This window comes from Mizuhopecten yessoensis, unplaced genomic scaffold (genome assembly GCF_002113885.1).
Source record: "Mizuhopecten yessoensis strain PY_sf001 unplaced genomic scaffold, ASM211388v2 scaffold4123, whole genome shotgun sequence".
Lineage (NCBI taxonomy): Eukaryota > Metazoa > Mollusca > Bivalvia > Pectinida > Pectinidae > Mizuhopecten > Mizuhopecten yessoensis.
In genome coordinates this window covers 819,942-836,865 of record NW_018405387.1, presented here as the reverse complement: position 1 = coordinate 836,865, position 16,924 = coordinate 819,942, and the positions used below count along the sequence as shown (strand labels likewise).

Genomic DNA, 16,924 nt, shown 5'->3' with positions numbered 1-16,924 from the left:
ATAGCTGAAACTAAATTCAGAGAAACAGAAATTGTTTGAAAAGCAACAAATTTGAACGTCTCAGGTGGTTATAACCCCCAACACTTGAAAGTAGACATTGTCTCCTCTTCATATTAGAGGAGTCGCTGACTCTAAGACTTGCCACATGATAAATTTTGAAATTCTAAAATCACGGCCAGTTCCAAAAACAAAGAACTAGTGATCTTAAGTTGTCTCTACTTCAGACCATTTAATTCCATACAATGAAATGCAGGTTATGTCTTTAAAAGCCTATTGGAAAATAAAAAATATTTTTGCTAATTTAGATAAATTCATATTAAAAGAGCCAAAATTAAATGATTGATAGTTCTCATAAAATTTAAAACCCTAATGTAATGACTCATAAATTTTGATATATAATAAATGGCCCCCCCACCTCCACCTCCCAAAAAAAATAAAAAAAAATAAAAATAAAAGGTTAATTTGGCAATAATTCTCGAAGTATAATGCACCAGTATGTTGCTTGTAATTTTTTTTGATATAAATATGTAACTTAGAGACTGAATATTTTTGTGTGCAAGTTGTGCAAGCACATGCAAACACACAATGCCTGCGTGAATTTCATCGTTTGTTACTAGCATTCGGACTTCAGAAATGTGTTAATATATACATCATTGGTCTAACCGCACTGGTTCCTGAGTTCCTGATAACATCACTCTGCAGGTCAAAAGAAGTAAGATTTTAAAATTTTATTTATTTAATTATTTATTTGATATGAAAAGAACTTATTTAAATTGGTGTCATTATTTCATTTAAATTTCTTTGAGATCATTTTTTTTTTTTTTTTTTAAGTGTCTGATTATTTCATATTTATTTAAAAGATATTAATAAATAAATAATTGTATGTGTCCCTTCATCCTGGAGAGATCTTAAATCTGAAGTAATCTGTTTGGGATTTTTCCAGGGGAAGGACTTAAAATGAAGCTGCCTGGCTTGAAGTCAAAAAAGAATAAAGGAAAAAGACTGCAGCATACAAAGAAGTTGGCTCATAAATTAGACATGGATAAAGTCCAAGCCAAAACTACCGTGAAATCTATTGTATCAAGAAACAAACACAACCAACATTCGATCCAGAAAGATTTAAATCCTTATTTTAGCCTGCCCGATATACAGTCCGATCTAAATAGGTGAAAATATTCTAATACTTGGCATCAGGACTTACAGACCACTTTTATGTATTGTAATACATTATACATGTAGAAATAATATATCCTATACAACAAGTATTGTACATACAGTATTATGCACAACAGGTAGGGGTGGGTAATAATATTGCATTACCAATATAATAATGATCGTAATAATTCGAGGTTCTTATATACCGCTTTATCACAACCTAGCTCGTGGGTCTTCACAAAGGGGTTCACAAATTATCAATATATTGCAATATTTGTCTAGCAATATATATGTACAGTGTATTGCAATATGATTTTGAAATGACAATATATTGAAATATGCTTTCAATTAATTGTTTGGGGATTTAAAAAAAAGGTTATGAAATAATTGTACAGGTATAACGTTAACATTGAGTCAATTTTATCCAAACGCAGCATGCTTAGTGTGATATCTTCCAAAACCATATAAAATAATTTTCCAATTTTCATTACTGACCTGATGCTCACATTTTCGTATTTTCTCCAGTGTATAAAGTCAATATAAATGTAATAAAGTTTTAGGAGTACAGTACAATATATTGCAAAATATAAATTGCTTACAACGATAGGTGTACATACAGCCAGTATTTCATACAGCTATAATTTCTTTTTATAGCAGATTTTAGATACAGCGATTAATTATGTATAGCAAGTATTATATCAAGGTTTTTTGGGTTTTTTTTAAACTTGAGTACAAGTGTCGGAATAAAGGGAAAAGATAATGATCCCCTACATTCGTAGAGAACTATAGACGAGTACTCCCTACTCCGTCTTAAGTGCAATACGTTATTTTGACAAAGGTAGTGGTCATTATAGATTATCATATTACATTTCATAATAAATATGTATCTAAAAGATGTTTTGTTTTGAATTATCACTGAGGGTGTGGCATAGTACTGCTTTTTAGATGTTGTCTGTCCTAGTCCAAGGCATTCTTGATACTCCGGGCATTGCGCTTACTTTCGCACTCTAGGCGTTACGCTCACTTTTGCTCTGTGCACTCTGCAAAGAGCGAAAGTGAACGTAACGCCTGGAGTATTGAGGATGAATACAAGGCCCTGGCGGAATAAAGGTCTTATATATGCAAATTTATTGTTTTGTACCAAATTGAAACCTAAGTAGGTCTAAAGGATTTGATTTGATGAAGAAATCCAAATCTACAGGACCATTAATGAAATTGTTACATAAACATGTGTGTGATGTCTTTAATGTAAGAACAAGTTATTTTTTAGGCTTCCATGAATTGGGGGAGGGGGCTGGGAGTGGAGAAAATATATATTGTCCCAATTCAGTAGCTTCATTTCTTAACTGATTTGATAAAACTTTATACAACGGTCAAGTACAAGAAAGGCGGTCTGGAATGAGTGTGTGTTTCAGGGTTCCAAGGTCAATGGTAAGGTCACCATTACTATTTATAGACATTTGTCAATCGGTTCAGTGACATTTCACTCAAGCAAATTCATTTGTTAACAGATTTTGATCAATCTTTGTAGTGAGGCAAACTATGATAATATGAGAATACTTGAGATACAGTTTGTAATTCAGGAACCATAGGGCTAGGTCAAGGTTGCCTTTAATATTTATAGAATGTTGTTAAAAAATTATACTAGTTTGCATGGGAGCAGTGGCATTTATGACTTACAGACATATTCTAGTTTCTCTTGACTTCAGGTGTCGTACCATACATGTAATGATCTAGGGATGTGAAACTTCCCGGATGGCTAGACTCTGAAGTGCGTCTTAAACTACTCAAGTGTACTAATCCTGAGGTCAAGGTCACAGGGATGGGTCATAGGTCAAATCATTTTGAAGTTTGTCAGCAATGATGGTATTGTCGTATCATATATGTACAGTTTGTGTTAAGGTAAGCGAGTCATTTCGACTTTTGAAGTTTGTCATGGTTACAAAATGCAGGGCCTTTAACTCAAATACAAAAAGACTTGGGACCCTTATTTCAAAAGTTTGCTTATACATTAAAAGACATTTTAGATCAATTTTTGATAATTCTTTAAAAAAAGCATTATCTTAAAATGCATGGTCCAAGATAAAAGTGTTAGCCACTAGCTGGACATTCATTAAAGTTTAAAAAAAAAGATTAACTTGATAAGGTTAAATTCAGTAGAACATCAGGAGCCTTAAATCTCATATATGTATAAATTCTAGCTTGCAGGCAAATTATTTAAAATGCTCATTAGCCCTGACATAAAATCTAGCCACAGACATGGGGCTTGCGAAATGTACATGCTGATATCGATATGCATTTTCTTAATAATATTACCTCTAATGACCTCCCAAATATAATATTAATAATTTTACCTTGTCCAATTATGGCCATTGACTGAAGATATGGATGGCAAGCCACGGTTACATGTAAGGGTGGTTTTACCAGAGGCTTTTACTGATGTCGATCAACTTGTTGGTGAGTTTTTCTGGTGTGGCTAGATAAAAGTGTTCAAGTGACCTTAGCATCGTTTGACCAGTCTAACGCAGCATTTTACAGCTAAGCATCATTTGAGAAGTTAGTGTCTTCAGCAAGGTATCAGTTGTATTGACATAAAAAATAGGACAGAATTTGCTGTAATATTTTTGCTCGAGAAACATGGTGAAGGGAACATATAGAAGTATTTGCTTTTTCCTATGGTCCGTCCATCCATACTTTCCCTTGTCCAACATCAGGGTTAAACTTTTCATTCAGCTCCCTTAATAAATAAAACTGTTTTAAAACTTAAAATTTTGATGCTGTTTGCGGAGTACTATACCAGTATCTGGGTTTATCAAATATAGGTCACTGTGGCCTATATTTTCTGCTTTACTTACTTTGGTTGGACTTTTAACTCATTTCTTTAGTAAGACTTTGTATACATATTTATGTATTAAACTTTATATAATATCATACAAACATTTCGATGTTTCATATCCAAGATGGTGGACATTTGTAAATGGGGGGATACTCGCAAATAAGCCCCCTCCCTACTTTTGGTCGCTCTTTTTTCAGGGGGCTTATTTGCAGTCAAATACTATATGCATATGATCTGAAAATTGAGTTCTTTAAATCCTCATTTGATTAGACCTTAATTCTACTGACAATGAAAAACCAATGGAGTCTGGTGTTGGGCTATTGTTGTGATGGTGTCATTACAAGAGTTCAATAGATTCGGCCAGACTGTGCTCAGAGTGTTACAATGTTCCAATGTTTTAATCATATGATTTATTGCTAACCAAGATGAGTCCATATTATTATGTAAATGAATTTTGATTTAGAGTTGTCTTTAACTCATTCACCCCTAAAATTTCCTAATGAACTATTCCAACGTTTGGATTGGAAGAGTTCAAATGTGTCTTCAGGGGTGAATGTGTTAAATGTTGAGAGTTTCACACTTCCTTGATAACAATTTCCTCTGTGAATTTCTTCTGTGTGTAAGGCAAAGTTAATCACATGTAAAACTCCTAATAGAACTGTACTAACAACTGATACGATTATTGGATTAAATATTTTGTGATACATACCAATATTATATTAACTCTGTTATATGCTATAAAGGAAATGCATACAGCCAGTAACAGTTTCTATATATAGATGTTGCAGGTACATAGTTAACATGATAGCTATATGTAGTACGAAATGGTGTTTGGTTTAAATTTTGGATATTTATTTTTTCATATATATTAAAATTGTTTTACTGTTATAAACATTCATATTTCATGTTCTGATCAATAAAAAAAAAATTTCATGCATGACAATTTTTCAATTAATGATGATTTTCATTATGTACTAAAATTATAGGTTTCTCGAATGTGTCAGAAAATATGATTAATGCTAAAGTTGTATTCGAGATGACCGTATCATTGTCATTTCCCATTGATTACATGTAGACATTTCATTCTGTGTGATGATGCTAGCTGTGTGTTGATCATTATACAGATGACGCTCAGTCTGAGCCAAACAATGTCCAACAACGGCAGCAACTTCTTATGTCCGACATTTGATCGGTCACCAGGTAGACGGTCCCGAGGTAGGAAGATTTGGGTCATTTTGTGACCTCCCCTTAACTGTCTTACTGACATCGCACTGGTTGTGGTTGTTTAAACCTCTGACTACGGAGACGCTAATATGGACACCTCACTTCTACAAACGCATCTTCCTAATATGTCACTGAAGCTCTGGAACGTTGGGCAGTGTTAGAAATTAATACTTCAGGCAAACTTGTATTGGAGGGTTTATTTCTTTTGAATTATTCCTATTTGGGTGTTTATTTTTGGTAAGTTTAGCGTCATCAAACCTTCCTTGATGCGGTTGAAATCAAATAATGTAACCATGAAACGAAAGTTCAAAAATCAAAGGTAAACCATGCAGAGTTTTAACTAGTCTAAGGTAAAATAAACCGAAAATAAATAACTGTAAACTTTTTTCAAAGTGTCAAATTTCGAAAAAAAAATAAAAAAAATGGAGGATTAATTTTTGCCGTAAAGGGGTCAACACAAAATTAACAAAAATGAGACACCCACCAAAATAATCATTTTTAAAGTATTTTTCTGTTGGTGATGCCATCCCTCACATAATTTTTCGAACAGAATTTAAATTGTTTTCCCTGAATGACATCGGAGACAGTATTCTATTAAAGAAGAATGATTCTGTGTTGACAATATATATACAGTAAGCTATTAAGAAGAACTGTGATTGTTGATATCTATAAGAACATTACAAAACTTTTAGGGATTTTTCGGTAATAGGTCACGATCAGTTGATTGATTCGTCTATCTGTATCTGACATCTTGGTTAGACTTAGAATATAGCTCCATTATTTAATTCTGGATGCACATTTTATAAAAAAAAAAATGGAAAAAATTTAAACTACACTATCTCCAAATTAATTCAAAGTTTCTTATCTTTAAATTACATTGGGTGAAAACAAAAGAAGGTATACAAGATTTTATAATTTATTGAAAGTAATGAAAGATCTATTTTTAATCAGGAAAAATAATTTTAATTAATTCCTATGATGTAGGAATATAAAGGGGAAAACAAAATAAAAGGTGCCTTGTTCAACTTGTTCACCCCTGAAATGTCATAATGAACTATTCCAACCTCAGAATTGGAAGAGTTCAAATGTGTCTTCAGGGGTGAAAGATTTAAGTTTTATATCTTCAGAGCAGCAAAATGGCCCCATCCAAGGAATAGATGACATGAAAGACAAATATTTTGAAGATGCGTGCACAATCTTATCAACTGCATTATGTAACATAACTAAGCTACCTTCAATATTTGATTGGTAACAACCTTACAAACATCAATAGCTTCTATACAAGTATTTACTTTATATACATGGTGTACGTATATTTATGAAAAAAAAATGTTATTTGGAGGTCCCTTTTGGTGATTTTTTCCTTTGAACTACACATATCAATCCTTTGCTTAATTTTTAAAACTGTATGTATTGCATGAATATATAATTATATATAAAAAGTTGAATGACTCCTAATTTTTGCTTATAATGGCCTGGCATTGGAAAGAAAGACACATTTGAACTCTTCCAATTCAAATGTTGGAATAGTTCACTATGAAATTTCAGGGGCGAATGAGTTAATTCACTTGGAAAATTTGACAATTGATTTATACAAGCCTTTGCTATGATTTGAGTGTTATATATATATTATACAAACATTTATATATACCTGTATATACTGTAACTCACTGTATAACTCTCAATTTTAACTTTTTTTTAAAAATATTAAATAATATTATGTTATATTTAAAAAAAATAAAAAAATTGTTGATATGTCATGTGACAATGTTGATATGTCATGTGACAATGTCGATATGTCATGTGACAATGTTGCAGCAATGGTTACATGGTACGTATAAGGGAAACATAAGAGTTTATTTCCCTGAGATTAATTATATTCCCCCAGGGCAAATCCTGAAGAAATCATGACTGACGCAACTCAGGAGAGGAATAATATTTTTGTTATGCTGCCACAGGAATAAAAAAAAAACAATTTTAACTTGAATAGAATGTTAAGAGGTAATATAGCGATGTTTTACCAAGTGATTATTGGTTGAGGTTTATATCCATTCAAGCGACTTCATACTCAAGCATACCAGTTAATGTACAAGGTTTAGCCAGAAGGTAATATACTCTTACTCCAATAGGTTTAAATAATAATCAATCCTCTCATGAGTTTGATAATCTGTTTCTCACGTAACACGAAAGTAAATAACAGTGTAGCATCATGCAAAGTAGTGTTATTTTACACTGAAATTAATACCAAAGCAAAATCAGCTATGAGTGGGATTGATGAACCCTAAAAAAAGTTATGGGAAAATATCACCACTAATTAAAATTTAACAGCATATTTAATTGCATTGTTGACCTATATAATATACAATTTATAATCAATCAAAATGTTATATATGATCTTATCGTATGTGTACTTTTTATCGGGGAACACAGGTAGTTTAGAGTAACAATAAGAATTATTAAAGTATTAAGATATAAACTATCTATATAAAACTGCACATTTTAAAAATAAACTGTCGCTACTTATGGAATAACAGGTTTTTCCTGCAATTATATCAGTCACTAAAATATTTTTCCAAATTTGATTAAGAAAAAAATATCTCAAATCTAAACACTTAAAAATAGAGAATTAGATTGAGATATTGAATGGAACACATTTCTAAATTTCTATATTTTCTACAAAGATTTTTTTTTAGAAAAGTGATAGTCATCAGTGGTTTTAGATGCTTTTTGATATGCCATCACTATTTTGACATAAAGAGGATGGCAACAAATAATATGATCCATGTACAATCCGGGATAGATAAGTCTTCATTGGGTCTTGCGCACAAATTTTTTGAATCTAACAGATTTTAAGATTTCTCTATCCAACATCGCTAATGACTGATAATTGCTGCAATTTGCACCTGCACAATACTAAAATTTCTGAACAGGAAAATATTTTTTTTATCTGTTCGTATGACTGTCAGCACAGTGCCTCAGCTTTTCCCACTAAAGGATCAGATGAGGAAATATCACATGGGGTAAAGGGTAGAGAATAAATATTGCTATTACGAAATATTTGATGAAGGCTTTTTGAACAGAGATATTTCATGTAAATTTGATGGTTCAAATTTGCGATGCATTTAACAGAATTACACTTGGAATTTTGAGTATTTGAAACATATTAAAAAGTAAAGAAAAAAGGAAAACTGCAACCCTGAATAACAGTGTGATCAAATTGTTACCAGGTTACACAAGTCACATCACCTTTATTAACGAGTGCGCTGGTGTAAAGCCAGATATCACCAGCAGAATATATTATCATTTCATTTAATCTACACGGATTAGCTGTTTTAATGTAACCTATTTGCTGATATGCAATTCTCATATTTCAAACTTTTATCATAGATAATATGCAGTTGAGCAATATACTTTAGTGGAATCATGTAGTGCCAGTGATGTTTTTGAAGCCAGTATGTAGATGTTTTTGAAGCTAGTGATGTTTTTGAAGCCAGTATGTAGATGTCCAGTATGTAGATGTTTTTGAAGCCAGTATGTAGATGTTTTTGAAGCCAGTATGTAGATGTTTTTGAAGCCAGTATGGATAACTTAATTTCACAATTGCACTCAAGAGTTCAACAACAGAACTCAAAAGATCGGACTGTTTTTCACATTTGAATGACTTTTGATTATGATTTTAATAAAATTGATGTCATATTGTGATAATTTAATTTTAATTTGTCTTAATTTGGTTAGAGGCATGCAGTTATTCTGTTGTACCAAATATGTTGAAATGTTATGAAATATGGTTATTATTTAATTTTGATGTCAAAAAGATTAAACAAGAGATCGACACTTGAAATTGAATTCTTGGCACACATATCAGGCATGAAGTGCCTTAAGCATATATCAAAAATTTCTTTTAACAAATGAATCAAACTACTTTTCCTCTTTAGCTGACTGTGATGGATCAAGTATCTTCAAATAAATGACCTTGAAATACATTTCAAGTTCATGTGGGTAAATTTTCCAATAAACGTTGATGCTCAGAGTCAAGATATGCATGTGTCCTGCAGCTTGTCGGGGGAAAAAAGCTATTAAGTTTGTTCAAATAAAAGACAATAATCCGCTTTCAATGTTGAATGGGTCAAATGTATTAGTAAATTTAATAGAGCTTTAAGGCCTCCAGTCATAGTATTTGACCTATTGCTTGCAAAGGTGAAGGGCTAGTATATTTTTCAAATAAAAAACAATGACTTTTTAAAGGTCACACAGGTCAAAACTGTAAAAATAAAACACAAAAAAACACTTCTCTAGCACTAGCTAGGATGCTTTGCATCATCTGTGTCATAATTGCATTATATTTGGAAAGTTAGTGGCTTTTATATAATAGATATATCATTACTTCTTTTTCATCTGATTTATATTCTCCAACATGTGGTCATGCATGTTTGATACCAAGATTAATGTTAGCTGCATGGGAGCCGAAATTTGTCATTAGCTGATGATTCTATGCTTTAACTATATATATATAATTAACAGGTTGTTATATTTTACGATTGCTATGTGTGATATTATACAATATTGTCATATTACAATGTACTCAGATTGTTATGTAATTTTCTTTTTTTATCATTGTCTCACTCACAAACAGTTCTGTCTCACTTTCAAATAATTCTGCCTCAAGTTTCAACCCTCTTGTTTTAGAGGAGAATTATTATCTTATCTGACAAATTAACTGTTCATTTCTCATAATCGGGACAATTTTTCACTATTATACCTTTATTACTGTCATAATAAGCCAAATTCTGCTCTTAACTCATTCACCCCTACATATTTAAACTGGACTTGCCCAGTCTTTGATTTGGTAAGGTTCAAATATGACTTTAATAGGGGTGAATGGGTTAGTAAGTTTTCACCATCCTGTTGCACTCACATGTTTCTGTCGACAAATGCACTAACTTTATACTCACAGGGAGACTGCAGGCCACTAATTCTCTCTCTAAGAACATGCACCGCTAGTGCTAAGCCCCGCCTCCCATGTACATCATTCCCTTGGGGGCGGGGGTGCACGGGGCGTAAGTACTAAATCACTACTTCTACCTGTAAACTGCTAGATGCCATCCTCTGTAGTAGCTATTCCCCTTGATCCTTTTACCTGTAAATTATTAGTAACCATAAACTGTGTAGAATTAGCATTTCTATTTTTGAAAATACAGCTGTGTGACCGCACAACGCACCAAAAATAGCGTGCACACATCGTGCATTCATCCTGCTCACACCGTCCGCACAACGTCCACACATGTTGCGCACAACTGTGCGATTTAACAATCGTTTGCCCCGTTCACTTGGTTGATCTATATTACGGAATGAAAAACACATGGAAGACTCGCATGGAATAACGAACACTCAAATAAATTTATAAATTCCTCATCATATTTATTAAGATTATGTTCAATTTTACAATGCATGTAACGGCAGTATCACTGTGACCGTTAGACTGTCTAGAGTTGGTTTGGCTCCCAGGTAACAGAATGGGTAAATAAGATTTTGATGAGTGGCCTGAGTTAACTGGCGCCCTGTGCCTGACACTGACATAGAGAGCCGATATATGATACCATATGACTGTTATGAAAACACGACTGGAGGTTAATTAAGTATTAGTTATTTGAATTCGTTTTAGTCTATATATAGCTCCCCTTCACCTGGATTTTCACACCTTGACCAGTTCCGTAAGTGCCCCGGGTGGGGGAATTTAAACTACGGTCCAGGTACAAAGTGGCTACTTTTACCTGTATTCCGTCTTTGCATATTGCAGAGTTATCTTCTCTTGGGAGCAGGAATTGATTGTTACGTCACTTGTTTGTGAGAGGAACGTCATCAATTTTTGAGAAAACGACGTAATTTTCTCGCACAAACCAATGACGTAACAATCAATACCTGCTCCCAAGAGAAGATAACTCTGCAATACGCAAAGACGGAATATGGGACCGTGTGTCTATTTGTGTTATAATTTTACATGTGATGATTTGGATCGTTTAAAAAAACACCAAAACACCATTTCTAAATTTAAAAAAGTATTAATAGAAAGATCAACTTATATATGTAGCTAGAATATAGAAACATATATACTCAAAAATTCAAGTTTCAATGTTTAAACTCGAAACTGTATTGTGTATTGTTCAGCCATTTCTCAATTTACATCAACCACGATTGACATCACACAACGTTCGTCCATCGTTCACACAAATCGCAACAATCATCCAGAGTTTTATTGTTCCCACATTGTGCACACACTGCGTTCTGCGATCCCACAACTGTGCTACCCTAGTACAAATGTAAAACTGCTAGTAATCTTAAACTCTAGTTAGTATTTCGTTCTTTCCACAAAACATCTACAATTCTACAATAGCATGCTGTCTTTTTCCCCCAAAATACATCTAAATCATCTTCATGAACAGCTGACTATTCTTTTGTAATTTTTATAATTTATAGCATATTGTACAATGGGTATGTAATACATACCATTTTAATTATAGTATACAGTGTACACACATTAGATTTGTATGTACCGGTAATTAAATCGGTTACGATGACCAGAGTTATTGGTAACAGTTAAGTTTTCATTGCATGAAGCTGTTTTGTGAAAAATTTATAACCAATAACCAATTCTCATTTCATTGGTTCATCTTCATTGATGTTGTTCTTTCATATGTGTCAAACACAAATTATATTTGAATATGTCTCTACTTTATTTTCTCTATATAAAGGTGATTTGTCAAATTAACTATGTCCCTAATCATTTGCACCGACTTCACTGTCCAGGGAGTTAGTCCTTTATCGGGTGTGTGTTAGTCCTAAAAACTAAAATACCCCTGCATATTAATTAAGCTATCTTGGCAGTTTATGTCACTTCCTCACAGAAATGGCCCACTAGCCAATCAGGAGTGAGGCGGGCAGAGCTTGTATACTGACTTGACCCATCCGTGTTGCAATCGATCATTAGAGTCAAGCACAGACTCTTAAAGTGAAACCAATGGAGGCTAGTTTATTAGTTGAAGGTTGTTGCTAATTTATTCCATTTTTAGATGTCTTGCTTTTCATTTCGCTTTTAGCATTTTAATCCTTTTTATTTTTATTCATTGTCATTATTTTTTTATTATTTTTTATTATTATTACATTTTAATTAATGTGGTTCACAAATTGTTCATTCCGTTGGTATTTAATGATATTTTTCAAGTATTACACTTTTGCTTCGTCGGTCCGCACAATCCTTATTATCACTACAGCGGACATGTAAAATTATAAACTTTATTATCCCCTCACAATGAAAGGTCGAGGGGATATATAGGATTCTGCCTGAACGTACGTGTTACACTCTTTGTCATAGATCTAGCTACTTCATTCCTCAACGGAATTTCATTAAACTTCATACCAGTGTTTGGTATGGCAATGCCTTGAACAAGTCTTTGATTTAAATGGTAAGGTTAAAATGTGACGTTAGGGGGTGAATGGGTTAATTTAGTATCATTGACTTTAAACATGTTGACTGCAAGTAAGGTAAAGAGTACTACCAAGTTAAATATATATCAGAACCATTAACGACACTATCATAAGATATTTGTTGAAGTCCTTTTCTACTAATTTATTTGACATACATCACATCTTGCAATGCATTTCACAGAATTAAGACTAATGTTCAATTTGAATATTTGAACATTTTGAAAACAAAAATAAAAACAAAACAAAAAGAAATCTAGAAATTCCAACTTTTAAACTCTGGACCCAATGAGTCACTGCCAAACCTTGCTCCTTTCCAGAATTTTATCATTCAGGAATTGCAATGGTATAGTATCAAAATGAAAGCTGATCATTTTGCCAAGGGAATTTAACTTAATCTTAGCCAGAAAAAAAACATTTTTCAATTTTCTTTCTTCTGTATAAAAGGAGGATCGAATACCTTGTATATGTTGTTGAAAAAACAGCTCAAAAGTGGAAATCTGTATATTACGTATAAGTGTAGAAATAGTATGATATTTACCATCTTGTCATTTCAATATTACCATTTACATGTTTATACATATAGATCTACCATCAATGCCCATTCCATTTATACACAATTGTTTTGTTTAAGAATCATAGAATCAATGAGTTTAGTTCAACCAAACTTCATGTGAGCTAGTGCTTGTATAGAACAAAATAATCTAAACATTCAGGAAGTATTTATTTTTTTCAGGAATAATTTGCAAATTGCTTAAGATGACATTGACAGACTTGTATTTCTGCTTTTGTTGTTACATTGTATATATAAACAGATTTTTTTTCTTTTTCTTTTGTATGGTAAATTTTAGAAAGACACCGATAATTAATTAATTCTTATCATCAAGTTTGTTCAATTAAATCAACAGTCGTTGTTTATAATTAATAATTCTGTTTTTAAAATTCTGAATACCAGTAACAGCTTACTTAAGGATTCCGGTCACACTGCTCTGCCGGTTTTCTAATGTAGAGTAATCTCCCCTTCTGTTTGGATATAAGTGTAGCACATTTGGGCTCGTACACTTCCATGGTCCAGGTAGCTCAATCGGTTTATCAAAGCTATGAAAATAAGTTTCAAATGCACAGTTTCTTTTTTGGCAGTGGTACAAGGATTGTCAAGAGGATCATATATAGAGGATATTTAATATGGTGTAATATATTTTGAATGGGATACTCAATACAATTCCGACGTTTTCTTCTATTTTCTGGCATGATTGCTTATAAAAGTGTTATTAATTGTATATTCATGTAAATACTTATGTGTGTGTACCAAACATTTACCATAGCAATTTAACCACTTAATCTACCGTCGCTTCATTTGAATCTGAACAAAAAATCGTTGCCTTTGAAGGCAGCGAATAGAAGAATATACTGTTATGATTGGTCAAAACCAAAAAGTGATATTTTCACAGTTTTATCAAGTTGATAGAATCTGATATTTCACTGGCAAAAATGTAATAAATATTTATACTTATATATGCTGTATTTGGCCTTTTAAACATTTCCTGACATGAACCATCATTTGTGCAATTCTGTTGATGTAATGGATAGAGTGAAGATTGCATGACGTTTATTTTGTCTTTGTGTCATTTTTACCGGTATTAATAGCACGGCACTGTGTACTGGGGTGAATCAGATTGATTGAATGTCAACTATGTAACATTTATACAATTATCTTTTTTACAGTTTTTCCAAAAATGAAACATGACTCATTGATTTTCTGTTGAATTCTATATGTATGGTATAATTCTAGCAATTTATCAGTAATTTTTTGCATATTACCAAACTTTTTTCTTTCTTTAATATTTATTATTTGTTGAATTATACTTTTTGTGAATTTTCATGATTTTTTCAGATTTTATTTATTTTCCGAGCTGCTTTTATGGAATGCTATAGATTGGATACCCTGTTAGCCTTGCCTTGTCCAAAAGATTTCTCACTTGTTATTTGTGATTCTATTTCCAGGCTGAGAATCTCCATAAAGAGCTGTCTAAATCCCGGAAAAAGTTGGAGTACAGGTTCCGAGCATTCACTGGTGACTTAACATCGGGTTACACTGCCAAACGAAACAACGCGGTCCCTCAGTTACCGAACTATTGACGTAGGCCTCTGTTGGTTACTATGGATTCTGTCCAGTTTCTAAACTATTGAAGAAAAATCGACTGGAATTTAATCCTTGGATATCAATGACATTGGTCAAGGTCTCCAGGTCACCTTGGAATGGGGAGTGAACAACAATGACGTATTAAAATTGGCTGTTTCTTTTGTTTAGTCGTCTACCGGTATATACATGAACAAAACGGGGGCACAGATAGACTTTAATGTTAATCCGCTCCATTTAGTAATTTTATAAAAATATATTAAAAGAATGGCTTCTGATTTCTCAACTTTGGCAATTTCAATGTAATCTGAATTCTAGGAGACTTGATTATGAATGTTTGAAGTCTCAGATCTGTATCAAAGCATAATTTGCTTTTTGTAAAAATGTGCACGTAATTTAGTGTTTTGTGTAATTAATTTATGAAATAAAAAAGTATTAGTTATTTTTATACCTGGTATTTGCTGTCTTTTTGCTTAGTTTATGTGATGCCTGCTGTATTAATGTATATTGAGTATTAAGACTGTTAGGCAACTTTGTTTAAAGATAAATTTTTGTACTTTGTAACAAAACTAAATGTATTTACTTTCAATGTATGAAATATTCATAGATGAATATGAAAATCATTATTTCATATAAAAATTGTTGAAACACATTTAAAATGTTTATGTTGACATGAACAAGCCTAACTTGTCAAACATATCAACATGATACATTCCTGGTAGAGAAATTGATTGTGATGTGATCAAAATAAAATGTTTATGTTGAACCTATATTTCAGTATTGTAAACAACAGCCAAAAACAAAGATATCTTCAATTTTTTTATGATCAAATTACATACAGATTTGTTTACATCACGTACATGTATTTTGTATAACTTTTAAAATGTTTTAAATAAAACATAACATTTCTTTTAAATTTTCATCAGGTAAATGTTGTAATGTATCAATACCCGATAACCATCAAACTTTCAAAAATTTATATTTATTCATCCTTAAGCACTGATAATCATAAAAAGCTTGATATTCATAATTAGGTTGATATTTTGAAAATTCAATTTATTACTCATTAAAAGGTGTAATTTTAAGAATGCTTTATTGAAATCAAAAATCTTTGGGAGATTGAAAAAAATGCTTCAGAAGATCGAGATAAAAAGTTCATTTGATATTCTTGCCAGCAGTATTTAAATACAATCATTAAATGTTAAATTTACCAAATATGTTAAGTACAGTACTTTACTGACATAATTATGAGTATTTTATTTATTTCTTTTATTTAATGTGTCATAATTTTTAATCACTGCCAATTTAATTTTGATAATTTTTGAAGGAACGGTATCAGTACATAAATATAGATAGAGACTATGAGTAGTGATTTCATTTTGTGCTTTTCCTGGAGAGTTGAAACCTCCAACGAAACACTAATCCAACATTTCCATTTATTAATATGTATAAAAAGTTATAGGAAAACCACAATGACTTATTAATATTAATTTTATTTATGTTTTTTTTTAGGCCGATAAAATATATGTATTCATGCTAAAACATTATCAACTTAATCAATTTGAATTACCAAGACCATGACATGAATATGAAATGAAAATCTAAAGCTCTAAGGGTAACTGTATATATCACATTCAACCAGTTCAAATCACATCCCATATTCAACCAAGTAAATAAACTTCAGCTTGATGTAAATATTATTGTTATTTCACATTCCATACATCAAAGAAGCACTGACAGATGTTTCATTTTCCCCAATTTTTGGTTTAAGCTATCAGTTATATTATTTTCAAAATCATCAAATGATCATTAATCATACAATGAGTATGAAATATTTGTTGTCTTTGTGTCCATATTTTTCTTCGAATTAGAAAAAAAATAGAAATGTATCCAATGTTTTTTTGTAACATTTTGCTATATGCTCCATTCATGAAATCAACTTGTGAAGTATTAGATCCTAGAAATTTAAAAGAAAAACGTATTCAAATCAACAATAAATTGTATATATATTTTCTGCGGTTATTTTTGTGTATAAATCCATTCCGTTGAGAATGTATGAAAGTTGATGAAAGTATTTATTCTGAGAAAGT

General features: G+C 31.9%; 1 protein-coding gene across 5 annotated transcripts in view; it reads left to right on the top strand.

Moving 5' to 3' along the window:
* LOC110448664 (leucine-rich repeat-containing protein 27-like) overlaps positions 1 to 15,282 on the top strand; it is a 37,123-nt gene extending 21,841 nt beyond the window's left edge. For 2 of the 5 annotated variants that reach the window (XM_021495040.1, XM_021495037.1), the window contains 2 exons: positions 5,116 to 5,206; positions 14,699 to 14,785. In XM_021495040.1, coding sequence (XP_021350715.1) covers positions 5,116 to 5,180 — 65 coding nt within the window. In that variant the 3' untranslated portion in view covers positions 5,181 to 5,206; positions 14,699 to 14,785. Of the gene's footprint in view, positions 1 to 943; positions 1,421 to 5,115; positions 5,207 to 14,698 lie in introns of those variants that run through there. The other 3 variants (XM_021495039.1, XM_021495041.1, XM_021495036.1) reach the window with 2 other exon arrangements.
* Positions 15,283 to 16,924: the final 1,642 nt, after the last annotated feature.